This window comes from Neopelma chrysocephalum, unplaced genomic scaffold (assembly GCF_003984885.1).
Source record: "Neopelma chrysocephalum unplaced genomic scaffold, ASM398488v2 Primary Assembly neopelma1_24, whole genome shotgun sequence".
Classification (NCBI taxonomy): domain Eukaryota; kingdom Metazoa; phylum Chordata; class Aves; order Passeriformes; family Pipridae; genus Neopelma; species Neopelma chrysocephalum.
In genome coordinates this window covers 19,495,569-19,523,458 of record NW_020897693.1, presented here as the reverse complement: position 1 = coordinate 19,523,458, position 27,890 = coordinate 19,495,569, and the positions used below count along the sequence as shown (strand labels likewise).

At 39.6% G+C, this 27,890-nt stretch overlaps 1 protein-coding gene across 1 annotated transcript; it reads left to right on the top strand.

The window, feature by feature from the left end:
• The first annotated feature begins 55 nt into the window (after positions 1-55).
• LOC113979396 (cytosolic phospholipase A2 epsilon-like) lies at positions 56-25,447 on the top strand. Its single transcript, XM_027706802.1, has 20 exons — positions 56-82; positions 2,000-2,072; positions 9,879-10,015; positions 10,338-10,469; positions 11,707-11,747; positions 12,661-12,703; positions 13,285-13,348; positions 14,701-14,861; positions 15,076-15,168; positions 15,805-15,842; positions 16,402-16,558; positions 17,028-17,164; positions 17,647-17,869; positions 19,046-19,160; positions 19,867-20,004; positions 20,860-20,967; positions 22,048-22,239; positions 22,715-22,881; positions 24,164-24,347; positions 25,209-25,447. The coding sequence occupies exons 1-20, from the start codon at positions 56-58 to the stop codon at positions 25,445-25,447; spliced, it is 2,469 nt and encodes an 822-aa protein (XP_027562603.1).
• Positions 25,448-27,890: the final 2,443 nt, after the last annotated feature.

Below are 27,890 nucleotides of genomic sequence, written 5' to 3'. Positions count from 1 at the left end.
CTCTACTCATCCACCTACACCTTTCACACCTGGCTCAGAGGCGGAAAAGATCACAATGGGACTGTTCTACAGCAAAAGTGAGGTAAGAAAAGGCAAGAGGAGGCTCTGCAATGAGCTGAGCTGGCTGTCCCTTGGTGGCAGAGGAGACCTTCTGTAGCAGGTGGTGTTCTGCCTCTTGCAGCTTGCTCTGAGAATTCTTCTTCAGCACCAAAGCTGAGAGCAAAACAGGGCTGCTGTCTGGGTTTTGTGACTACTTTGTGTTTTGGCCTTCAGGAATGCGAAGACTTTAATGATGCAGTAATTTATCTGTTTTGAAAGTCCCCAATTAGAAAGAAAAAAAAAGATACCTTTTTGCTTCCGCTCAATAAGGCTAGGCAAAATAACCCACTGAGGAAAAATAAGGAGTTATCATTAATGTCAATGAGTGCATAGGAAAAGTCAGGAAACTAATATTACATGAGGTGTTAATATAATTCTCTTAAATTTGTGGCAGCTTTGGGGCATAAGGGAATGAATGGTAAGACACTGCACATTTTTATATATTTACCTATGTATTTGTTGCAGTGATACCCCCTGCTCTGTAGGTAGTGTGCATGAAATGTCTCTTATATGTGTTTATTGCTTCACTACTTAGTTTTTCTCTTTCCTTTCTGCTCCTCTTGTGTTTTGGTGTGGTTTTGTTGGAGTTTTTTGGGGGTTTGTTTATTTGTTGTTTGGATTTTGTGTGTGTGGGGGGGGTTGTTGTTGTTTTGGGTTTTTTTGTCGTTTAGATCATTAAATGTGCAGTTTTTCCTCCTTTTATTCCTTTAAGATGGACACTTATCTGGGGAAAAAAGTACCTCACCTTCAGCTCCCATATATTCATTAAGTACCCTGTTTGTCTGATCCTTGCTTAGGCTGAGAGAGGATGACAAAAACAAACCAGTTTCCTTACAGGTTTGTTAAATATCTTTTGATAACTACTTAGGTTTAGGTGGTTTCCCAAAATTAGAATCATATAATAGCTTGGGTTGGAAGGAACCTTAAAAATCATTTAGGTCCACCCCCATTGCCATGGGCAGGGATGCCAACCACAAGACCAGGTTGCTCGGGGCCCCATTTTGTCTGGCCTTGAACACTTCCAGGGATGGGGCATCCACAACTTCTCTGGGCAACCTGTCCCAGTGCCTCGCCACCCTCTGGGTAAAGGATTTCTTCCTAATATCTAATCCAAATCTCTTCTTTTTTAGTTTAAGTCTGTTGCCCCTCATCCTATCACTATCTGTGTAAAAATGCGCTCTCCCTCTTTTTTATAACCCCCGTTAAGTACGGGAAGGCTGCAAATATTTCCTTTGATACTTTCCTGAGAGTTTTGCTTAGAGGAAGATTGGGTGAGCTGAATTATTCAGAGAGAAATAACTACAGCATTGGGGCTCTCACTCGGTCCTTCTGAGAAGTTTGGGATGGGTCTCTAAAAGGCACTTTTCAGGTCCTCATTGTTTAAAACCCAGCACTGCTCTACATCAAGATTGGTATTATGTAGTTATAAATCAACTTATGAGTAGCATTGTTACACCATGATATTGTTACTAATTCCTGCCCTGCTAGATTGTTTGCTGTTCGTTGTGTAATATAGTGGATATATATGACATTCTGTGAATTTTCACAGACCAAGATGTATGTCAGCTGTATTATTAACACAGCAAGGTTCTCTATCATACGTTTCTCTGAGATTGGTCATAAGAGTCAGACACCTCAAACTGAGGGTTACCACAAGTTTTCTCAGATTGGAAAGTGGACAGCATGAGAGGTTTGGTCTGTGATTATACGTTTTGTGTCTGTGGCCACACCTGATTACAAACCTTCTGGGAAGAAGAAGACAATACTCAAGGAGGGACCTCAGTTTAGAAATGTTTTTGTTGATTGGAACTGAAACATTTAATTCAATGTTGTCTTTGACTATGATTCTGTTCTTCCTTTCTGCCTGCTCATCCTATGCATTTTGTATACTTTTCAACAGACAGAACCCTCTCCATGCAACTTGCTTACTGTAAAAGTCATACAGATGAAAAATGCCAGGAAAGCAGACTTGTGTGAGTACCTTTGGGGAGCATCCTTGTGCTTGTAAAGCTACTCTGAATGTAACCAAGTGTCACAAACACTACAGATTATTTATAAAAGGAGAGAGACATCAGATGTGTGATCATGGTATGCTGAAGATGAGGTAGCACAGTTAGAAGATATTATTTATTCTTACATACTTGCCAATACAGCACTGAAGTCTAGCCACCAGTTGTAATGCAGAACATGTTTACACAGAATGGATAAAATGTTTCACATCTCAATCTGCAAATAAATTTTCTTTTGTTCACAGGAAAGACTGCAATAAGAACTTCCTTTCTATGGTTCCTTCTTACAGTAATATCCAGCCTGTGTATATTTTATGTGGGCTCAGGACTGCACACTTGACAGCTTATGGACTGTCAAATTTGATTCAGCCATAGGCACAGCCATGTTCCAAAACTTAATTGAGGGCTCACAGTTAGCTTTTTCTATTCTTAATTATTTTTACAAAATGCCCAAGAATATAGTTACATAAATGTTTATTAATGGTCCATAAATACCTGAACTGCAAAGCACTAGAAAAAAAGGTGTGAATGATGATCACCTCCAGTTGGAGATGATTGATTTTGTGTTGCATCTGTTCATTTATGCAAATAAAAAGGTCTGAATCCAGAAAGTTTGTATAGGAACAGGACAAAAGTAAAGTTGTTCAGTTAAAAAGATGCAAGACAAGATATCTTTTTGTGCCTTTCTAATGTGATTTGCTTCAAGTTCTGTGACAGTTTCTCTAGAGACCAAGAGTATGTGAAGAAGAGTTTCTCACTCCAATATTTATTGAAGAACAGTAAGATACTTTTTTGATGCTGAATGCATGGGGAAGAAGAATCCGCATGAACCTTCCCGCTGGACTACTTCTACAGCATAGAAAGGAGATTTGAAGCTCAGTTATAGTCTGGAGAGAAATCCCTTGCTACAGCTAAAACCTATCTGAATGTTCAAATATGCACACTGAACTGAAAGAAAGAGATGTGGAAAACTACAGCCCTTAGGTATCTCCCCAGATAATCATGTTCTATTAAACAATCTGCGTGATAATGAGCTTACCAAACTTCCTCTCCATCTTTTTCTCATTTAGATCAATGCTTCTTGAAACTATTTTTATTCTGAATGGAGTTTACTATGTTTTGATGCTGTCCTTTACAATACTAGAAAGCTTCTAGGACATGGGACAGGTACTGAAATGTTTAGGCATTTCTGCTTTCCAGTCCAAGTCATGTCCCACCAGCCCACAAAGCTTTTTAAAGGAGCAGTTAGAATGACAGATGTGATTTTATAGTGCAGCACAGCATCTGAAGCAGCAGTAAAGCCACAGCATGGGCTTTCCAGGCTGAGGCTGAGGCTGTAACCTGGCACTGTGAAGCATATACTGGATGTTGCCCACAAAACAGAACAACAGACATTCACCACCAACATTGGCAAGCTATTCTCTCTTTGAAATGGAAGTATCAGTCAAAATATTAAGGGGAAAAAAGAATTTGAACAAAGAAAACAGAAAAAAAGCTTGCAAAAGGTGAATGTTTTGCTTGTTGCGGACATTCATCCTGTGGGAAAAGAAAATCATACCAGTCAGGGCACACTGCCTTGCTTATGTTTGAATGTTGAATCTAGTTTTGACTGACAGCTGCTTAATTCCAATAACATTTGATTTTACTGAGCACAAAATTTGTGAGCAGTATTTACCAGAAAGATTTCCTTTAAAGCTGTTTGAGGACATGTTTTTCTGCGCAGCCAGGCTTGTAGAAGTCGTATATTTCATTGATAGTCTCTTTATCATATAAAATAAACCTATATTTCAAAAGTTTTAATGAACTAATTTAATCTCTGCCTAGTTTTGTGGACAATGTAAAAACTATTACAAGTTACATATTCATAACTTTATAGGACTTTCACTGAGAAGCAGCAAAACAAGAGTCTTGAGATAAAAAAAAATGTGCAAAATTTTCCTGGTTTGTTTGTAAAACTGGGGGAATATTGTTGAGTTGATTCATTCATCTTTACAGTTCTCTAGAGATGAGCTTGACACAGCCTTACGAAACTCAGAAGCATGTGGCCCTCCATCACAAGTGAAGTGGACTTCTTTACAGTACCATTTTCCTAACACTGATTTTTTTTTTCTCATTCTCTCTTTTCCCAGCTCTTTTTTTTTGTTACTTTCCTTTTCCTGCAAAATTTTGTAGATAGAACAGATTGTCAAGTGTCACCTGTTTTTTCAAGTACCTTATTGATTTTTGATGTTTTAAACTGCTTCTTCTATCTCTTGTCAGTTGTGCCCAACCTTGCACTAGATATCTGTAGAGTTTTTGCATCATTTTGTTTAATACTCATATAGTGCCTAAATAGTCTCCCAACCTGGTGTTGAAGTTTGACTTGACTATTGGTCTATCTTCTCCATTTTCCAAATAATGGAGATGGGAAAATTAATCCATAACAAGAGAATCTCAAAACCTCACTAACGTTCCTATGGAATAGATAATAGAAGACTTCCAGTGGAAGTTCAGTGCATAAGAGAATATTTTTATCTAAGACAACTTAAATTTTTTCATTCCACCTTTTAAATCCCGACTCTTTATAATGCACCATTGCACTATTCTGTGTCTTCTTCCCACTCATCCCTCAGTGTGTAATTTATAATAATTTCCACTTATGTATTGATGCATAGCTGATATCATTGATAACACCTGTTAATTTAGTGCCTTGTTTGTGTTCTCCACATTCCTGTCTTCCACTGAACACACCCACATCCCCATCAGGCTCATTAAGCCTCTTGATATTCCTGGACCTGTGAACACTTGCCAGTTCCCAGATTTGGGTGTGTGTCCCCTATGCATCCTAACTCCCTAATGGGGTGAGACTTCGATGTGCACCAATCCAACCCACCCTTAAAAACACAGCATTCTCTGCAGAGAATTTCAGATTTCAAACTCAGCCTCTCACAGACCTTGGACAACCACCACAGCTCCAGAACAAATAGAAGGACATAGCTTTTTGTTTGGGAACTCCCCTTGGTAGGAGACGACAAATGCCAGAAGTTTATGCGGGTTTTAGGTGGAAACTGGACAAGTCCATAGAAGAAAAAATCCAGTGAAGGTTGGCTCGTGAAGACTCTGAATCTTAAATTGTGAGGGCTGAGTGAGCATTATATGATGTTTGCCCTCTTATACTCTTCCTTAGACACCCATCACTAAATGTGGGGCATATTTACTTCTGGCACTGGTGGCCAACTTTAACAAGACCAAAGGTCCTTCTCTAAAAAAAAAAGAAGTCAAAGGGACTAAAGAACAAGATACTGCAGAGAAACTAAATCATTAAGCGGAATTAACAAATGCAAAAGAAAAGAAAACACAGTATTAAGGGTATAAATGAGGTAAAAGCAGGCAACTGGATGGGGATACTGAGCTGAGCAATTTTAAGCCATCATTTCCTGCTTCCTGAAAACATGCAAGATCCCTCAGTGGCCACTGCCTGTGGGCCCTAGACTAAAGGATCATTGACTGGTGTTAGTTAAAAATATTCTTCAGCATTTTCTTAGTAAGAAAATGATATTTTTGAAGCTTTTATGGATTTTTTTAAATTATACTTTTTAATTTTGGAAACTTAAAGTTTTAGATTTTTTAATGTAAGACATTAATTTGATACTATATTTTATAAAATTATTAAGTATATTTTACATTTTTATAAAACCTTTTTTTTACAGGATTGTTCTGCCACAGATCAGTTTGTGCAAAGGCCCTTGAGATCCTGAAAAGAAATATAATCAGTGAAATACATTAGTGTTTGAGGGACTATGGTCCAACGTGATACTTCTTGCAGGAACCCACAGACTTCCTCTGGTGTTCTGTTCTTGTGCTGTTCTTATTGTTTCATTGTTATTTATTACTTACTTCACCATTTAAGCGCTTACAATTACGCACCAACAGCCTATTGTTCTAGGTGCTGCATGAAATATATTTATAAAATCAGAGGATGTGGACTGATAAAGGCCAACAAGGGAAAAAACGGGAAAGAAACAGTAAGGTTGTTTAGCAACATCTCAGCAAAGGGGTGTTTTAAGGAGGGGTGTAAATGAGATTACTGATACTGCTTTAGGGATATTTATAAGGTGCTCCACCCAGTGTGAAGGGCAGGGTGGGAGAAAGTGTGGAAGCTTTCTGTTGAAATTTAGCTATTAGAAGATTAATATTGAATGCTCCTTGCAGATAGGAAATGATCTCCCAGGACAGAATGAATTCTGATAGTCTGACTGTAAAGGGCCTTGAGAAGGAAGATGTTTACTTTCACAGAAGTAACTTACATTTTTATTTAAAAAAAGAATATAAAAAAGTTTTAATTATGTAAATTATCTAATATTCTGTGCTCTAGGAAACAGCAATCCTGGCCTGTCTACTTGCCTTCAGCTAGGTATCTACTAACCTACACAGTAGGTGAAGAAGAAAAATGCTTCTCTCAGCTGGTGATGATACATTGTATTTTATGACTTGGATAGATCCAAATGCAGGGAGACCTGATCAAGATGATGATCAGGGCAAACAGTGTTTGGGACCACATTTTTGGTTCAGATTCTTTCACCACAATAAGAAAAAAACTATGCCATGACAGTAATGAAAAATCTACCCCCTAGAAAGAGTGAGCAGCTAAAGGCAGTCCAAGAGGAGAAGATGCTTGAGGCTTCTGCCCAGGTTACAGGTGGGCTGGATGTTGGATCAAAAAAGGAGGTGGAATTAATATTTAATTATCATCAAAAAAGGAGGTGGAATTAACAATTTTTTCTTTTTTTAGCCCTACTTGAATTTGACCTCTCTATGAGACAGGTGAGATTTCAGCTTGAGCCAGAATTGCTGGTGCCCTACTGTTTGGGACACAGCATGATGCTGGGGCTATGGTGTTTTTTAGCATGTGTCATATTGCTGTAATGCTTTCTAATGGTAAAGCATAATTAAGATCCAGTCCTGCTATTAAACTGGAAGATAATTAGACACTTAGCATAATAACTGGACGAAGAGACCGTGCTTTCATAAATACCTGTTGCCACACCTGCTTTTGGCAGGATGTTGCCCCACAGTGATACCACAGCTGCTGCCCCAAGCATGTCTGATGGCTGTTCATGTGTCATGGCTGAGGGGAGGGACACAACAGGTCACTGTTGTGATGCTTTGCTGTCTGTATACTGTGTGAGCGTAATTGTTGTAGTTAGGTGTGGTTAGGCTTACATACCAGGGCGACGATGATTTTCTTGCATGTGGCTGGCAATGGGAGCCTTGTACGTGTATGTGGAAAGGCAATGGAATATTGTGGAGTGACCAACCAGTTTAGGTACAGGATATGCTGTGGTTTGCCATTTCTCACATCTGCTTATACCTGGAACTGGTCAGGCAGAATATGGATCTGAGGTATCAGAGATGTATAAAAAAAAGGTTCCTGGGTGTTTTAAGTGCCTCCCTCATAACACCTGGAAAATACGTCACAAACAAGAAGTAATTAAGTTTCAGAGGACACCTCTGAACTACAAAACACATCACCAAACACATTTGGCAGGTGGGAAGAGGGAAGCATGCTTGTTTAATGGCTGGGTCAGAAGTGCCCTAGAGAAGTCAGAGCTCTGCTGTCTGACAGGTAGTTATTTCTTACAGGTGTATGACGCAGTGTTGTAGCAGAGAGTGATCAATTACAGAAAAAAAATAATTGATGGACTTCCAAAATAGTACTTTTGTTCTTTGCAACAGAGTAGTTAGAGAATGTGTTGCTATTTGGGAAGTGTCAAGGAAATAAACTTTGGTTCACCCACAGCCTTATCCATTTGGGTCCTTCTGGCCTTCTAGTGGGCACAAGAGCCAACAGCAATCTGTTCTAATATCAGTCTGGATTTCCTAAGAGCCAAAAAAGATTTTCATATGGACATTTCCTGTATATACACAGAATTTTGAGAGCTATTAGAATTGTTAGAAGCTCAGGCTATGTCTATGTGTTTTGATATTTTTGTAGAATTCATATATCTTAGAATATACAACAACTACTTTCATCAGTCAAAGTAATTGTTTTTACATTCAGAGTTACTAAAAAAAAAAAAAAGATTACTTAAGCCTCAGGGGAGATGGGGGTGAGAAAAAGGCTGGCTTTGTTAACCCTTGAGTTGTAGATGGGGAGATGATAAAGGGCCAAGACAATTATTCTGTGTTTCCCCAAATTTGGTCTACCAGTAAAACTAAGTGTGACAAGACTTAAGCCTATTCTACTGCTATTCAGGTTTGTTTGCTATGCAACAGCAGGAATGTTGAGTACATGGCATTACAAATAGAGGAAATACAATTCTAGTAATGGAATTGACGTTTATGGGCAATACTCCCCATGCTATCTTTGGCACTTGTATATGTTGTCATCCCTAACCAACAGATTGTGTTCTGTAGGGTGATCATCCCTGACTTCTGAGTGTGGGTCCACAGGATTGTTAATCTCATTATTCACATTTGTCTTTTATTTCCTAATAATGATGACAAAATATATTAGCAGGTAGATTATTCTGATCTTAGAATGAAAGTGCTTGATGATATAAGCACTGCAGACTTCTCCTAATGACTATTTCATACCAAAGTTTTGTCCCTGAATGTCCATCACCTATGGTGGAGCTCAGGTGGGAAGCCCAACTCTACAACTGGCCTCTTCAGCTGAGAAAGGAAAATAAAAAGACTAAAGCTGTCCTCACTACATCTGGGAACGTTAAAATTGATAGGGGAACTTTATGACCCGAACTCGCCTCCAATGGAGGCAAAAGCAATACAATTTCATGCAAAGAAGCCACGTCAGCTCTCTCCTTGCTGTGAAACACAGACAAGCTTTCACCTGCACATTTAGTGTTGCAAATACCTTTACTGTGCTGGCTGAGGCACAGAGATGCAGGTGAAAATAGTGACATTAAGCAATACATATTTTTTATACAGTTTTACTGGTGAAACCCTGCCTCAGGACAGTTGCTTCTCAAAGCAAATGTTAGCCATCAAACTGTTCAACTTTTCAATGCTTTTCTTACCTGTGCTCATTCTAAACCACTTACAGAAGATTAAATTCAATTCCTCTCATCTCCACAGCTCTTGAATTTTTTTTCTTGAAAATCTGTGCTGTTGAGGTCTGTGGTGCACTGTGTGCCCCCTTCTTTAAATTTCCAAAAAGGGAAGAAAACAGACTGAGAGCAGATACCTTGGTGGAAGACGTCTTCTGTGACAGCAGTGGGGCTTCATGGGAACCTTCAATGCAATGAGCACCTACTCCTGCTGCATTGGCAGCCAGAGGTCTTAGAAAAAAGGAAGGATGCTCCAGAAAGTAGAAGAGACAGAACATAAATCTAGAGCTACTCTAGACATACTAAGGCATGTTCATGCCTACCTGTGGAAGCCCAGTGTATAGAAGCTGGGCTCTGTCCATTTGATAGCCCCTATCACAGCTGCTAAGGTCCATGGTGCCCAGCCCTGTGATACTGCTGTGTGTACAGGCCCTTATGCATATGGATGGCTTTTCAGCAATGCAACTGCATATTTTGAGCATTTGTTATTTTTCCAGGAATTTAGAAAAAGTAATTCTCAAGAAAGCACGCTGCCAGGCTTTCACAATAGTAAAACAAGATAGTTGTCTAGCAGTGGCCTGATGGTACCCCAGTTAGCTTGTTGGTCTCCATTCTGTGTATTGCTTTATGTACTGAGCTTAAAAATTCACACAGTGCACCACCTTATGGGGTACTAGATTGTTTCATCGGTCCATTGTTTTCCTGCTTTCCCTCTCTTCAACAGTAACTCAGTCTGATTGCTATGTGAGCCTGAGCCTGCCAACAGCTTCAGTGCAGCATTTCCGCACCAAGACAGTCCAGAACAGCAAGAACCCAACATGGAATGAAACCTTCCACTTCACGATTCAGAGCCAGGTTAAGGTAAGAGTCCAGATACCTCCAGCTATTCTTACCAGATATCAAACACACCATATAACCCTTCCATTCTGTGGGTCTTTCTGAGTTCCTTTGAGAAATGTTCACACTCTCTTGCTGTACCTTTTTACCTTTTGATGGCTGGGTAAGGCTGTATCTGCCTGCATAGCCAATAAAGTATGTAGAGAGCAACTGCAATGTTTATATTTTTTCATTCTTGAAATTCTTTCTCAACTTTGTTCAGCTAAAATGAAATATCTGTAGCATGTTATGTCTGTTAAACCTTTAATATTTAATTAATTAATTAATTAATTAATTTTTATTCCAGAACATTCTGGAACTAAAAGTTTGTGATGAGGACAATGTAACTCAAGATGACCATCTCCTCACTGTATTCTTTGATGTCTCCAAAATCCAACTTGGGGAAAACATTCAGCTAAGTTTCCAGCTGAATCCACAGGTATGGATAAATTTCAAGGACAAAGAAAAGGGGGTGGAGTCAGGTGAGAATATGGTTATCTCAGCTTTCCTCTTATGTGTCCTATACAAGCCTTTCTCACTGTCCATACCTGAGTATGTCCATCTGTTTCAGGGGTTTATACCTACAGTTGTTTCTGTAATTACGGCAAATTTTGGATGGTGCTTCTACAGAAAGAGCTGGCCAATGTAATTGGACTTAATCCTCTCTTTACTGTCCTTGATGTCAAAATAAGTTTACCCCATTAGTTTTGCAGTTGTAGCTGGTGGTCTTGAGCTCTGTGTTATGTTTTGCTAATACAAAAGTAATGATCTGCAGTCATAAACTCAACCCCAATATGGCTTTTAGCTAATTTAGAAAATGAACATAACACTTGCAGAGCTGAATTATTTAAAAAATTGTGTTTTTCATCAGATCTCAATTTCATGTGGTTGGGACAACTTCATACTAAAGTTTCGAGGGCAATGTTTAGGCCTAGAAGTACTTGAGTGACTGTTGATTTGATTTGATACCTGTTTTGGAAAGGCTGGCTCTCCATGCCATGTTCTCCTTAGTGCTTATATTGGGGGGGCCAGAAGATCATGGGAATTGCACGAAAACCTCTAATGAGAAAGAAAATCTCAGGGACAAGCAATTACAGAAGATAAAGATGAGCGCACAAAGAGTCTATGTGTACACACTCCACCAAATCAAAGTGTACCCTCCAGAATACCCTGGGCTTCGTACAATCAAGTGTGCCACCATGTTAATGTGCCACCAGGCCCATCTGCATGAGTGAGCAAGGGCTGGGAGAGGGTCAGAATGATTTGTATGAACTGGAGAAATCCACCTTCAGTCACGCTAAGAATCAGTGGGGAGTGTGAGAACCCATGGGAGGAGAAAGAAAAGGGGAAATGTAAGTGGCCTGTGAAATAGTGCAGGTGGGAGGTGGGAACCCAAGACTGCAGAAAGGGGGAGTAGCTGCCAAGAGACCCTGTAGTATGTATTATGTGTGTCCTGCAAAGGTCTAAACTAGGAGTTTGCTAAATTAATGGATATGATGCTAGAAGTATGTGATACTAGAAGTATCCAAGATACAACATGAATAAAATTGTGGCGTATGCAGTAACAAGAGGTGGACACTGGCTTATAAAGAACTCTGAAGAGCACAGATTCCTGTAGGGTATCTCTCTTCACAGGAAGACCAACCTGCCGTGACTGTCTTCATTTTCTTTTGCAGGGAAAAGAGGAGCTGGAGGTTGAATTCACAATGGAGAGCAGGTGCGTGAGGTGAAATAGGCAACCAAATGTAAGGCGGAGACATGAGGTTACTGATACAACGCATAGTTTACACATGCAGCCCCCTAACACTGTCACCATCTGAATAAAGCAGAAATAGATTTGGGTATTCAGGAAATGCCTGTGTAGAGCATTTAATGGAGAAGGGGTGCATGACCATGCATGATGTGCATGCTTCTACACCGGGCATCCAGACATAGAGAAAAGCGAGCACAGGTGCTGATGGGGGCATAGAGATGTCCCTGATGATAGAAGGAAGTTATAAGTTTAAAACCCTTCTTGCTCCTTAATTGTGGGATCCCAGATATTTGCTTTGTCATGAGATTATGGGAAAATGATACTTGGAATTTGTTTTAGGAATAGATTAAAATTTTTTTTTTACTGTGTTTCTGTGCTGACTGTACAGTTAATGGAGAGAATGATATAGATCAGTCCTAGTGCTGCTGATGATTTTTAAGGTAAATGATGGTATTTTTTTCCTTTTTTTATGGAATGCTGGATGAATTCACCAGCTTTTTAGCTCTGATACCACAGATTTGAACTGAACAATATGGGGCAATAGTGTAATTATGCCTGTAAATATGCCATCCCTGTGTAAATTTTCTTTGGTGTGTCAGGACATGATCCTGCCTGATACAGTGAGGAGCTCCTCTGTTCAGCACTTGTCCATAAATTGTTTAAAGTTCAGACTCAAGCCTGTGAGAGGCAAAATGGGTTGAATGTATAGGTAGAATTTCTGATGCTGTTTGCCCATGCTCCCTGTCCAAAGATGGACTTTTAAAGATAGAGATAATGAAATAACCATTAAAGAAGCATTATTTAAAAAAAGAAAAAGAAAAAAGAAAAAGAAGAGTGTGTTGGTTTTGAATTGGTTGTTTTCCATTTTGTCTTTCAGTCCAGATCCTCCTGAAAACATTGTTACTAATGGAGTTTTAGTGGTAATTTTTATTTCATAATTTTTTTCCCTGCCATATAAGAATGTTTATTGCAAAGCTAGTATTAAAGGTACCAGGCAGTTGCTCCATATGGTGGCATGAAGGCATTGACCAAGAGGCAGGCTAAAGCTGGTGTTGGCTCTGGCTTTCCCACGCGGTCCCAGCTGGTGACTCATGCTGGGAGAGGCTGAAGCTGTGAAAATTGTGAGCTGCTGCCAGCGCTTACCTTTACCTAAACTGAGCTGGGCTCAGTTGTGTGACATCCCTCCATCTGCCCAGGGACAGCTTGGCTGAGCATTGTCTGGAGAGCCTTCTCCTGTGGCCAGTCCTCTCCCAGGCCCTTGCAAGGCTGCTCCTCCAGGCAGAAGCAAGTATATAGTTTCTCTTTCCTCATCTCTACGTGATCTGTTATTTCCCATGTGGAAACCTGATCCCATCTCCCTAGACCTGGTAGGGGGGTTACAGTCTGGCATCACCTCTCCCCTGAGGTTCATGCCCTGAGACCTGTGGTCCAAAGGATTGGAGGAGGCAGAGCTCTACTGATAGCAAATGCCTTTATCTCTTGCCCTGGTTGTCTCTTACAGTCCCGTGAAGTTTCCTGTTTGGACGTGCAGGTGAACGGTGGGAGGATGAGGAAGGACACTATGGGTGAGCCTTTCACTGACTTAATGAGCAAATCTGGTTGCCACTTTATGGTAAAAGCACTCAGTGTTTTATGCTTGAACATCCTAGTTTAAAATTATTTAAGGTGCAAGACAAAATGCCACTGATGCCAGTGGCTTGTGGAGGGGGTTGTAGTTGATCAAAAATATACAGATTATTCCAGAATGTGGTGTGATGAGCATGTAGTCTAATTTCCCCACAAAATATTTTCCTCTGCAACAACATCTTGCCAGATGCTTACAATTTTCCAAAGTGTTTGTGCAAGGAATTGAATTTTTTTGAGTCCTAAACTCAAGCTAACTCTTGTTGTTTCTGGATTCTGAGAAAAAGGAAGTGGGCAGAATGAGGATTAGGCCTCTTTTACCATTTAACTTAATAGAATTTCTTTAGGTATAACAATATTAAACATGCCACTAGGTGAAACACAAGACTCACAGTATATTAGCAGAGACATTTGTTGCACATTTCAAGCAGTGTATCTCTACCATGTCAAGTCCAGACCTGTGGAACTGTGTACCTCCTACGCAACTTTTCGAACATCTCGTTCTGACATCTCCTGATGACCCCAGTTCAGCACACTGCTTAAACACGTGGATGATCCAGTTGAAGTCAGCTGTCACAGAGAAAAAGTTTGATAGATGTGACTGAAGATGCTTGAGTGGGATAATTCTTTTGATTACATACTTTTGAGTGTGTGGATTTACAGAGTATATTTCACCTTGAACTTAGGCTGATATATAAAGACCATTTTTAATTACTTGAACAGACATACCTGAGGCTTACTGCATGAAGACAGAAAACCACCAGACACTATTTTTGTAAGTGCTAGAAATATTTCAGAAGAAATGTTACAGGTTGAAGGAAAGGGAAACATAATAGAGGGATTGAGGTTTTACTGATTCCAGAGAGAGTTTTTCTCTGCTACAAAAAACCATGTTTTTTCCACAAAGTCTAAAATTTTCAAAACATCTCAGCAATAAGACAGTATGCAACACTAAAATATTTTTCTGGTATAATACTAAGGTATTTTGAAAATTTCAGAAGAAAGTGTGATTTTCCCCCCAAACTGTTATCACCTGTGAGTCCTTACCTAGTGAATACAGCAGTAGTCTCAGCAATCACATATATATGTAAGTGCAGTAGTGCTAAAGCTATATGGCACGTTCTGCACACCAGCTCTAGAACTGAAACCCTCAGATGAGTCAGTATATTTATTTTTCCTATAATTTGGGTGTCAAAATGAAGTAATTACTTAAGAAAAACATATGTTACATTATTGTGCAAAGAAATCACCCCAATTTTTTGAAGAACTTAAGTTCGAAACACCTTTGCTTCAGAGAGAAAGTTTGCGTTAACTGTGGACGGGTCATATGAAGGAACCCAGACCCACACACTGAGCTCCTGTCTCTGCCCGACCTCCCCGGCCAGGTTCCACTACATCAAGTACAGTCAGTCGGCGCTCACTGTGGCTCTACCACGGCGGAGGCATCTCAGCAGGGTATGTAATTGCCACTAACACATAGCTGGCTCTTTGCTGTGTATTTCTTTGGGGACCACTAAGATCTGAATGCTTGTGCAGATCTGCGTATGCAGGGAATTGATAAGTGCATGCATGTAAGTGAGACTGGGGAGACTGCTTTTACTTTTTTTTCTCCTTTTTTTGTATAATAGGTAACTGTTTTGTTTATTTTTTCTCTTATTCATTTTTCCAGTCTACATCAAGTCAAAATGAAAGGGATATGAACGAGTCTGTGACTGTACCTCTAACCTCACTTCCTATACAAGAGAAAATAACAATAGCAGAGGTGAGAACAAGTCTTTCTTAACACAAAGTAGCCCAACACCATCAATTTGATGAATGATTAGTCTTACAGTTCAGTGATTCAGTTCCTGTAGACATGAAGCATGCTACAGTATAAGGTGTGAATGACAGTCACTCTGCAATTATGCAATATTTATTTTATCTTTTATTCTGCACGTGGTTCCAGTCATACCCTGTGTAATCCTGCTCTGAGTTTAAACTAACTTCCTCAGGACATGTCTAATATGTATGTTCATCAACATAGCATGTGAGCTAACAGTAATGGATATGACAAGTAAGATATATATATTTGCAAAGGGAGTGCTTGAAGCAGAAGATCAGAGAACATCCATATGTGTGTGGTTCAGATGTCCAGCTTTCAATGACTCTCCCAGAAAACGAAGGTTAAACTATGAGAAGCTGAGGAGCCCTAAGCCCACCTAGCTTCTGTGAATGGCCCATTTCTACTCAACCCAGGCAGTGCTGGAGCTTGTTAATGTCTTTCACAGCCCAGACCATTGCTGGCCAGATTCTCCAGCTATGTTTCATACTTCCAAGACAGGGAAACTCAGGCCTTAGATGGAATAGGGGAGGAAGGCACAGGTTACACTGCTTACACTGTCTGTATTGTGATTTTCAGGACAGGACAATTGACTTGTACACAAAGGCAAATGAATGGTAAGTGAGGCTCCAGCAAGACCTGATTCACTAACTAGGAGACATTTGCTCCTACACAAAGCTCATTTGAAATCAGCAGGGGTCTGTGCAAGTCCAGTTCTAAGCAGATATGTGAGTTCATTATTGGGTTGTAGATTTTTATTTGCTGGGTTCTCCTTCTCACATTGATGGTGAATTAAATCATGAGTCCCTTTTCCTCCAAATTTCCAAACTGCTAGTGCATCTCAGTAATAGATCTTGATTTGTGTGCACTATTGTGCCCACAGATGGATAGAGCAGCTTTGCAAAGAAATGATTTTTCTGAATTATACAAGTGACTTCAAGGCATGGTAACTGTTTCCCTATTCAACTGCAATGCCTGTTGACAGTGGTTGCCTAGTTATAGGCACGTATGGCAGCAACTACTGAAACTTGAAAAAATAATTATATGAGCAAATAAAACCAGGAGTGTGTTGTTCTTTCTCATTTATTATGTTATACTGTCCACAATCTGGTCTGTAAACACACACAAGCACAGCTGGAATTGTACACAATAAGAATATTTTTACCCTGGTCACAGGACTCAGGGTCTGTGTTTCAGGCCAAGAAACCTAGATGCCCGCTTAGGGTTTGACCTCTGCACTGACGAAAACAATTTCCTGCAAAACCGGAGGAAGGTGGTTGCTGCTGCACTAAAGGATGTTCTTCATTTGGAGGAAAATCTGCAGGAGCATGAGGTAATCAGGAAGGGTACTGTTGGTGGATTTTTCTCTCTCCTTTCTCTCAGGCCTGGAGATGAGAAGTGATTTTTTACCTCCATCTGAATGAGTGAGGACCTTTGACAGGAACTTTTCCTCCGGGGCACTATTTGCCACCAGAATGATCTCAACTGGACAGTTCAGCTGTCTGTTTGGATGAGCAGAACTTCTGTTTCTAGTTGGCTTTCAACTGAATCATTTTAAGGAGTTTCAAACCAATAGGTTTGGTCTGTGTTTCATAAAAATCCTTCCTGAAGTGCCAAGATCTAATATATTCCACAGGGATGCCCTGCAGCTTTATAGAGCAATGTTGCTTTATCTCTAATGTATGTGTTTATTTTACCAGTGTTTGGATGTTACTTTTGCATTTCTGTAATCTTTTGACATTATTTGTTTCTTAACGCCACTTTTCCATCCATGTTTTCTCTTTTTTTTTTGTCTTGAACAGGTGCCTATAGTGGCTGTGACCACAGCAGGATGTGGGATAAGAGCACTCACTGGCATGTATGGCAGCATTTTGGGCCTTCAAAAGTTGCGTGTTCTGGATTGTGTTTCATACATCAGTGGCTCATCTGGCACAACATGGTGAGGAGACATTTTGATACTGTTGCTTGGAGTTTGTTGTGTTAAGAAAAACCCATGCTTTGTCTTGGTCTCAGGGTAAAAGTGATGAATTGAGTTATTGGTTCCATCTTTGGGCTATTAATGCCAAGGTCATCTATGAAAGGACTACTGTACATCATATATTTAGTGTCACTGAAGTAACCTATCCCTAACCAAAAGAGTAGACTTTATTGGAAGGGCAAACATCCTTAATCCTATGCAAAAATGATGCTTTATTGTTATTTAGTGTTGGACAGAAACAGCATAGACAGCTGGTGTAGATGTTTGTATTAGATCCCAGATCAAGCGATTTTTGACTGGTTGCATTTCTGCTCAAAGCTCAAAGAGGAGAGTAACTAAAAGATAAAACAGTAAGTGCCCAAAGCTCTGCAAAGTGTATTTTCTGAGCTTCAAAAGGATCTTGTTCATTTTTCCCTGCTTTCCATCATGTTTCCTGCCTGCAGGACAATGACAAAGCTATATGAAGATGCTGATTGGTCACGTAAGGATCTCGGAGAAATAATTATTGAAGCACGGAAGCAAGCAGCCAAGTGCAAGATGGGGGCTTTTAGCTTGAAAAGTCTGAGGAATTATTACAGAGAGCTGAGCCAAAGGACCCAAGCAGGACATAAAACCTCTTTTATTGATCTGTGGGGGCTCATGATTGAATCCATGTTGAATGATGGGGTAATGTCTATACATCTTTCTTCTCATAAAGTTGTTGACTTAATGTTTATGACTACTACAAGAAATTAAAGCCCTAGGAAGAGAACCTGGTCAATAACACTGCAGTCGGTATGTAGGCAGAACACCACTTATTTATAACTTGGAGACACAGATTAAGTCTACACTGGAGCCTAAAGTGTGATAGAATGTAACATAGAAATGCTCAGACTAGCTCTAAAGTAACTAGCTAATTAACACTGTATCTGTCCAAGAAAATTTTAAGTTTCTTAGGTGTTTTTTATGGCCCCATGTTTTTATCTCTCCATTGCTGCAATATTTACACTAGCTGCACTCATAACTTGAATGTACTGCAGATGTACCCAATATGTACAGAACTTTGGGATTTAGTGATAAGAAACTATACAGATCCAGAGCTCCTGAGACATCTTAACTGCCAAAACTGTGATTTTGCAGGTGCCTGTCAGCCACTTTGAATTTGATCTCTCCGGACCTCCAGTTTCTAATTTTGTTGTAATGACACAAGCAAAACCTTCCATGTAAACTAGAAGCCTGACGATAGCTGGAGAAAAAGCTATTTTATTTTTAAATCCTGTAAACATAGTTTATATTTTGTCTAGAGGAAACAGATAAAATGAAATAATCTAATTTCATATCATATTTCACACTGTATTTCAAACCTCAGTGCTGCATAGCAAAATTTTCTAGAATTTAATTTGGTTGAAGTATACTCAAAATCTCCATTTCATGTGTAAGTTTTTAGTATTGGACAGCTCCAAGATTTTTCCTCTGTGGTTGTTAACTTTCAATATAGTATTTTAAAAAAAGATTAAAAGGATCATTAACATGCTGCCTTGAAGAACCCTTATGATTAACAGATGAAGGATATGATAACAGCTGAATTACTCAGATCTGCCTTTGTTGACTTACCTTTAAAAATGTAAAGCTAGAAGCATGTGAAGCAACTCATTGCTGTCAGTGTATATAGAATGCAAAACATGGATGGTTATCTTAGCAGAAATTGTTCCTGCTAACATGATTTTCTTGTCCTCTGTTATTCAAGTGCATGGATTTAAATTCAGGAGGAAATTTAGGAAAATCATATGTCAGATTTTACAAGCTGATGTCTTTAAAGAACTGATAATCAGCTAACTCTTCAGTTTTTTTTTCATAATCCAGAAAAGCCACCATAGACTTTCTGATCAACGTCAGGCAGTGAATCAAGGTCAGAACCCTCTGCCCATCTACCTTGCCCTGAATGTCAAGGACAAAGTTGCCACCAAAGATTTTAGAGGTAATGTTTCAATTCTGAAAAAGAGCTGTATTTTCAACCAGGGAGATACACTGTGGGGATACTGTAAATCATGATGAATTGTTTTAAATTCTCATTCAAAGCCAGGAGAAGTACTGTTCCGAAATGTAAAGAGTAACTGGGCAGCCACAGGATAGACAATGACAGTTCAGTATTTTGTAAACTCTCTTGGCATGTGATTGTGTATATTCAGATATTAGTTTCAGACTAATGCAACATAATTCTGTGACACAGTCTCAGGACTGCTAAGAATTCTTAAAGAAAGGGATTCACTGGACCTTTATGTTTGCTTAATGTATGTTCTTGTCCATGGCAGGAGTGTTGGAACTAGATGATCTTTAAGGTCCCTTCCAACCTAAGCATTCTATGATTCTATGTTTTTAATGCTTGACTAAAGGCAATAAAAGCAACAGAAATCAATCTGTGTTCTAGTCCACCTTTCATGAGAAACATTTGCACTCACTTAATAAAAAGAAAGAATTAAAATTTTCCCTTAGTCCTGACATTGCTCTTTCACAAACTCATAGATAGTGAGATAGTTGGTTAAGTGGCTGTCAGCAGGATTTACTCAGGATGTATGCTAAGCCAGCTTAGCCGGGAGAGCTGACACCTGAAATGTTTATTCCAAGACTGGCAACTGCACTCTTTTCAGTAGTGGAGCTAACGTTGTTGGTGCATGTGTTGGCAGAGTGGGTGGAGTTCACACCATACGAGGTGGGCTTCCTGAAGTATGGCGCCTTCATTCGTGCAGAGGATTTTGGCAGTGAGTTCTTCATGGGGCGCCTGATGAAGAAGCTCCCTGAGTCCCGAATCTGTTTCATGCAAGGTGACTTACCAGCCTGGGGGAGTGGCAAGATTTTAATACAAACACCAATGATTTGGGAAATTAGTCCCCAGAAACCTGTTGTTATGCATGTGGAAGCACGGGTACTGGATCAGTCGGCTGACAGACTCCTCAGGGAAGTGGTCACAGCACCAACCCTGACAGGATTCAAGATGAGTTTGACCAATGCTCTCAGGCACATGGTCTAATTTTTAGAGTTATCCTGTGCAGGGCCAGGAGTTGGATTTGATGATCTTTGTGCATCCCTTCCAACTCAGGATATTCTATAATTCTATGTTTCCTGAGACTCATTCAACTGTCCTTGGTAGCAAAGGAGGTTTTATCATTTGGACTATGATAAAATGAAACTAAAATGACAAATAAGTTGTCATGTACCTTCGTGAGTGCTTTTGAGGCATCACTATTTCCCATAACTTGCAAAAAATTTTCAAAGTTGGAAATCTATAAGATTTTGTGGAAGGTAATGGAAAAGTTGAAAAGAAAAAAATGGAGCAAGAAAGAGGGGAATCAGAGAAGGAGTTAGCTTAAAATGTTCCTTTATCAACAGAAAAGGAAAGGAAAACAGGAAAATGACGATGTAAAATAAAAAAAAAATGTTCCAGGTAAAACATAGTGGGAGGGAAAAGATTTTGAATTTATTTCTGAAATAGAGTTTGAGCTATCACCCAAATATGTGTCTGGGCTTGTGCAAAAATTGCATAGAAATATGAAAAATTTATAGAAGAGCTGTGGAAGGAACAGATGGCAGTTTTTAAAAGAAGGAACAGAAGGCAGTTTTTAAAAGAACTTCATTGTATTTACCTCAACACTACTTATTATGCCTTTCCCACTTTCTAGGAATGTGGAGTAGTATCTTCTCCAAAAACCTCTTGGATGCCTGGCACGCAGCTGACAATTCAGAGGACTTCTGGCACAGGTGGACCCAAGACAAAGTGACTGAAATAGGTAAATAAAAGTACCCTCCTCTAGGCCCCTCTAACGGGGTAACGGCACTCACATTTCTCATTTTTTGAGTTTTTCTGTCATCCTGTTGCTCTCAGTCTCTGAGTATGGGACGCACCAGAGAAATCAAGTGATTTGATTTTATTGAATAGCCAGTGCTTTGCATAAATAGTGAGATTGTGATAAGAAGGAAAGCCACCATCAAACAGGCCTTGGTGCAAAGGAGATAGGGATGGATACATAAGGTGGTCCCTAAAGTGTTGTGTTTAAAAGGCTTGAAAGAAATACTTCTGTCAAAGCCTCATGTCATCTATTTTTTAGCCAGAGAGAAGCTTGAGTGTTTCTGTTTCAACATTTGTTTGCCCTACACAGCACATCCCTCTCTCAAAATCTAACTAAACCGAAAGACTTAGTAGAGGTCAAATGAAATCAATGTAGTGGAGCTCTGTTACACCAGCTGAGAGAGGCAGCTCCATACTTAAAGACCATTTCTTGACAATACTCATGAGCATCTTCATGTTAAAATTCAAGCAAAGCCAGTGAACACCCTTACGTCCCATTCCTGTGGACCATGTTTTCAGAAAAAAACCCCTCCAAACTCTTATGTTTGGATTTACATAAATAATTTGCAGTTTTCTGTTGAATTCAGGTGTCCACACCTGAACGAACTAGAACAAACTGTTTTTTTAAAGTAAAAATATTCAGTTTGAAAGTAAAATGCTAAAAATTTTCTATTCTTTTCAAAATAAGCTTTAAATTTCATATTTAACCTACACAGAATTTAAAAGCAGTAATATCTTTAAATGTATAATTATTTTCCCTGTTTGTTGTTTACTTGGAAAAGACAATTACTTCAATGTGTACCAAAATCATATTATTTTATGAGGAAAATATTCCTTTAGTCAGATGTAGCCAATCAGGATGTGTTTATACTTCTGTCAAGAAATTAACCAGGAACTCATAGCAGATCAAAGCGAAAAATATCACAATGCCGAGAGCTGGGTACAGAAGACTTGTTCTTCTCTCTGTGTTTAGCCTCTTCTTGTTTGTGGTTATAATGTCATTTATGCCATATATCTCTAGAGGAACAACCAGACTTGCCTGAGAAGCCATATGAGATGGCCACGTGTGTTTTCACTCCCACGAGCGGCCTCTCCACAACTCTCCGGGATATCCTGACAGATCGCCCTGCTGTCTCCAAGTACCACAACTTCGTAAGGGGCCTCCAGATGCACAATGAGTATATCCAGCATGAACACTTCACAAAATGGAAAGGTGTGGACAGCTCTCCTGCCTACATGCCTCAGCAGTCATCGTGGCAGGCGCAGGGGCTGGGAACTAGCGAGAGATGTTTGTATGTCCTGAAGAGAACTGAATGGGTTTTACGGTTAGCTGTTAGTGTTTACTGAGAGGAGGGAGAACTGAGTAACTCCTCACACCTTTCACTTTCAGTAATACAGCTGTTCAATTTTTGGGTCATTTTGGTACTGTGAGTCCTCACTGGGATGAAAAATGCTAGGGTGGGGCTCTGCACATAGGCAACATCTGCCTAGAGTTTGGTGCAGTTCATGGGTTTAGAAACATTAACAAAATGTGAGTGGAGAGGATGAAGGAGCTTTAGGATTGCTGCATGCTACCCTAAAGTAAAGGAAGATTCTGGATGGGAGGGAAGCTCACCTTCCTTTTGCTTTCTGACTTGACAGATATCTCTGCAGTTTTTACTAATAGCTCTGAATCTTCTACTCTTTAGACACTTCGTTAGACACCTGTCCTAATGACCTGAGAGGCAACTCAGAACACTTGGAGCTGGTGGATGCAGCTTTCTTCTTTGAAACCAGTTACCCACCCCTTATGAGACCAGAGCGGAAAGTGGATGTCATCATACACTTAAATTACACAGGGGGATCACAGACTTTGGTGAGAAGTCTCAAAACTGTTTTTGTTTAGTAACAGCTTTTCCTTTGCTTTTCACAACTTTTAGACAGGTGTCTATAAAACGTGGAACTTAGTGGAATTTAGTAACATGCTGTTTGCAAACCTTAAAAGAGGAATGGAAATTTATAGAGAAGAAAATATTTCTATTTTTCTCAAACTACTTTTGAAATAGCCTGAAGTGCTTCACAAGTGAAATATAGAGCAGCACAGTGAAGTTATGAAGGTCAAGCTGCAACTTCTATTATAGTTACATATAAGTTTTAATAACACAAATACAGCTGGGAAAACTTAGTGATTTGGATTCTGAATTTAATCTGTATTTTCCTTAAGCATGTAAAATTTTATTTGTCTTTTTATATTAACATGTGATTTTCTAGCTGTCCAGGAACAACCTAGTAAGTGAAGAATTTCTTCATCTTTATTTTTTTCTCTTTTAACAAATACAGTTTTTCTTCTTGAATAGTGGACTTAAAACAAGATATCAAATGAATTTGCTATGTTTGCAGAAATCTGATTTGGTTAATATGGTTACACAGATTTTGAAAGTGATATTCCACACATAAACAGACAGATTTAGACTTCAAAATATAGTCTTGTTATTGTAAACTGACCCTGAGGGACACCACCGAAAACACAAATCTCACTGGTTAAGGTTCTGTCATTTTTTCGAGTGGAAGATACTTTAATGGTGCTCTTATGCTGTGAAGCCACATAAAAAATACCAGTCTCTGTACTGCAGCTGAAAAAAAAAATATTGCACTATGTTTTTCCTTGTACTCAGAATTCTTTTGGAAATATTTAATTCCAACTGAGGTGATACTTTTTTGTTGGATAATTTAACAAAGTTGGTCATCACAAATGAGCTTTCTGATGAATGTTTTTAGTGCTATATTTTGAGATCTAAAATATGTTAGCTTGAAATCTCATTTCTGAAATTCAGGGTTATAGAAATGGGTAGGTTGGTCTCAAAACCCTGGTAAAGTCTATTGAGGTCAATGGACAAGTTATACTGCTATATAAACAGGTAAGGTGACTGTGAATCTTACTGTCTTGGACTGCAAATTTAGTTAAGACTATTTCCAAATGGCTCCTCAGGCAACAGAAAAGCAGTCTCTGGGGCTACAGGTGCTCACATTATTGCTGGTTGTCCAGTGCTCTCAGTCTGTTTTTTGTGCAATTTGGCACAAATTACTGGGCTTTGGCAGCAGTCTGATCTTGGGTATCTTCTCTGTTCCTTATGCTGCTGCTGTTGGGCCACAACCAGCCCCTGGAGCAAGCTTGCACATACTTCGCAGAGCAGGGAATTCCATTTCCCTGCATTGGACTGAAGGATGATGAGAAGAACCTGAAAGAGTGTTACATGTTTGATGGTGCAGACACTCCAGGAGCTCCTCTGCTGCTTTATTTTCCGTTAGTGAATGATACCTTTCAGAGATATGTAGCACCTGGTAAGTTAACAGTACACAGATAATTTTAATGATTCAGTGAGCTTTCTCACTCCCTGGGTGTTCTTTTCTCATCCCAATACAAAACTCCTTTGTTTGCTTGTTCCTACTAGCGATTATACTGCAAAACGTGGTGATTCAAACTGTTTGCAAAACCTGGTGAAATCTTGTGCATAATTTTAGTTTGAATCTTGATGTAATTCAGTGAAAGAAGGAACGTGTTCCTCAGTTAGAGGAATGGAAACTACTTTTTCCTTGTAATTTCCAAATGTTTACTTTTATGTGTAGAACAAAGCATATTTTTCAGATTACATATTTTTATGATAGTCAGATCTAGGGGAGAATCACAGTATAGAATGGTTCTGTGAAGTACCACTGTGCTTTCTATTTAGGCCATCTAATGTGTTGGTTGACTATGCCGGAAAATCAAAGCAATAGTACATAAGGTGATATGTACTGTGTCCTTCTGGCTGAGTATTTGAGACATTGCTTTTATGATGATTTCCAAGACTACTAATATTCTGCTTCCTCCTGTCCTGTGTATCTCTTTATTCCTTTTAGTTTGTATTGTACTCAAGAACGTGCAGCGGGAGACTTGAGCACTAGTGACCACATAAAATGATGTGCCATGAGCTGACCAGTAGAAGGTGCTGATTGCAATGGAATGACGTTTAGTGACACCATTGTTTGTGTTTTCCGTTCCAATAGGCTTTGTTCAGAAGTAGATTTTTTAGATAACATAGCACTGCACTTATCATCATAGTAATTGCACCTGTGATCTCTCCTAGCTATTCTTGACATATGCTATCAGAGTATGGTATTTCTGTGGGACTATACAAATGCATTCCTTTTTTCCTTTGACAGGCATGTCACGTAGTGCTGCTGAAATGGAACAGGGCAAGGTTGATATCTCCAGTTTCTGCTCTCCATACTCAACCAGAGAGGTCTCACTGAAAGCAGAAGATTTCAACAAGCTCCTGAAGCTGACTAATTACAACATCATGAATAACGAGAACATGATTCTTCAGGCCTTGCGCATGGCTGTGGCACGGAAGAAACAAGCCCTTAGCCAGCCAGTATCACAAGCACAGCCCTCTGCTTGAACAGCATTTTCCTCTCCCTTACTAAATATTTACCATGATAATACATGTGATAGCTACTTCACTGTTCTGCACAGGGGCCATCTCCTTCTAAGTAAACTTCTCAAAAATGAAAACTTGAAGTGTTTGTTTCCAAACCATGTAGTTTAATTTACTAAGCAGTACTTACTTTCTGATTCAGAGCTGTAATATCAAACACAGCACTCTATGTTGTTAACCCCATCTCACTGTGATAAACAAGAGGCTGTGTGTGATAGGGAAATAGCTTAGCAGGTTGCTCTGTCTGCAACCTCCTATTGTCTTGGTGGCTGGTTGCTAATATTTTTGCATATGAAAGTATTCTGGCACTTCATTGAGACTATTGATAGCAGTCCATAAAGCCCTCCTCAGACACAGAAGGTGGTGACCATGAAGTATCAATTGAAATAATTTTACTTGGTTTTAATAACTTGAATTAAATGGTCTTCTGCCTTTAAAGAATTTTGTTTTCCAGGTGCTTTTTGTCATGAACTGTTGTGAAATAAATATCTTATGAAGGATATTTGATTTTTTCAAATTTGTGTTAGATAATGAAGGTACAGATCCATGGCTGCTTAGGTCTTTGGTGACATCTATTCTTATCAATTAAATCAAACTTACAGATTTGTCTTGAAGGACCATTGCCATTTCCTCTCACAATCAACTTTGTTCTGTCCCAGATCACATGTGTGTTCTGCAGTTATCTTCTTAAAATGCAATTTTGCTTTAGCATCATCTGGAGCTTGTTCAATACAGTGAATTGAACTATTACAAAAATGGATAGTATGTAAAAGGGATTGCAGAGTGTATGGTAATTACACAAAGAGAACCATACTGGAGAAACGCAGTAAGATACCAGTATTCTGTTCACTTCATCCCAGTGCATCACACAAACACACTAAAGACCAAGAAAGTATGTCAGAGAGAGATGTTTAGCTTCTGTTTCTAGTGTGAATTATTCCTCGGAGGTAACTCAGAAAAGAGAGGTGTTCTTTTCTAGAGCTGGAGCTAATTAAGAAGTTATTTTTTGCTGACTTTTTGGTAATAGTCCTACAGAACCATTGTGAAAGAAAGGCAGATGCTGGCATCTGGGAGTTTGTCAAAGGTCAGCCAAGATGAGACTTACAGGAGTACTTCAACTCCTTGTAGAGCCTGGCCTAAAACAAGAAGGCAAGAGCTACAGAAGTCTCTTCTCTCCACAAATTTTCCAACAAGGTATATAGACAATTTAAATCTTATCTTCTAAAATTCCATTCACTGTTTTATCTGAGCCACCACTCATGAGCTCAAAATAAGGTACCTGAACTGTCAAAATGGGCATCATGACTGACTCCTTAATGCCTGCAATGGAGGGTATCATCATATTTATCAAAGTTCTCCTGTTATTGTTAAGATCTGGGTATTCCATCCGCTTTGCCAAGTCTTCAGGCTCCCTGAGGTACTCTGGTGCAGTTTCATTTTTCAGCTGTTTTTCCCTGTTGCGGATATTTTCGTCAGGATTAGATATTCTGCTTGACTTTGCCTGTGGACTTTTTGATTGTGAATGGTGAGCACCTGCTCCTTCCTGGTTTTACCAACCTCGGACTGCTCAGAAAACACGTATTATTGAGACAATGAAAACAGTTCTCTGAGGATTCCTTGTACAGCCTGCTCCACCTTCTGTATGTCACTTTTCAGAGTGTGTGATGCATCCTAAAATCTCAGGTAATTAGAACTAAACCAGAAATAGTATCTTCTCAGCAGCGGATGTGGCATTTCATATGTTCACACTAGATGTTTTGTCCTAAGCCCTCTTCTGGGACTGCTAGTAGATTCTCTTCAGGGAGAGGCACTTGACAGCCAGTGTCTGGGATGGGCTTCCTCCAGCTCCATGCTTCCTACAGCACGTACTGTGGAAGAAACTCCTGCAGAGCCTATCCCTTGGTTAGGAGAGGTGACAGAGGCCTAGAGATTGGTCCTCCATTTTCTTTCCTTGAGTTATCCCAGAAGTGGTTGTTTCTCAGCTGTTTTTGGGTGATACAGTCATTCCCTACCTCAGCTGAACACTCCTGTATTTGGTTTGCATGGGCAGGTTTTGGTAGCAGTGGGGCTACAGGGCCGACCTCTGTGAGAAGCAGCCAGAAGCTTTCCCCGTGTCTGACAGAGCCAATGCCATCTGGCTCCAAGATTGACTCACTGCTGGCCAAAGCTGAGCCCATCAGTAACAGTTGTAGTGCCTCTGGGATAAGGTATTTAAGAAGCGGAAAAAAATGCTGTGCAATAGCAATTGCAGTCAGAGAGAGGAGTGAGAAATGTGAGAAACAGCCCTGTAGATATGAAGGTTAGTGAAGGAGGGGGAGGAGGTGCTCAAGCCTTTGGAGCTGAGGTTCACCTGACGCCTGTGCTGAACAGTTGTTAACTATTTAATCAGTTGTTAAATGACCATGGA

Bases quoted from the DNA above. Each gene is read 5' to 3' on its own strand.
- LOC113979396 (XM_027706802.1), top strand. From the start codon at position 56: ATGGGACTGTTCTACAGCAAAAGTGAG. The intron at 15,169-15,804 runs GTGAGAACAAGT...TGTGATTTTCAG, and splicing joins AGAAAATAACAATAGCAGAG to GACAGGACAATTGACTTGTA. The intron at 20,005-20,859 runs GTGACTTACCAG...CCCACTTTCTAG, and splicing joins CCGAATCTGTTTCATGCAAG to GAATGTGGAGTAGTATCTTC.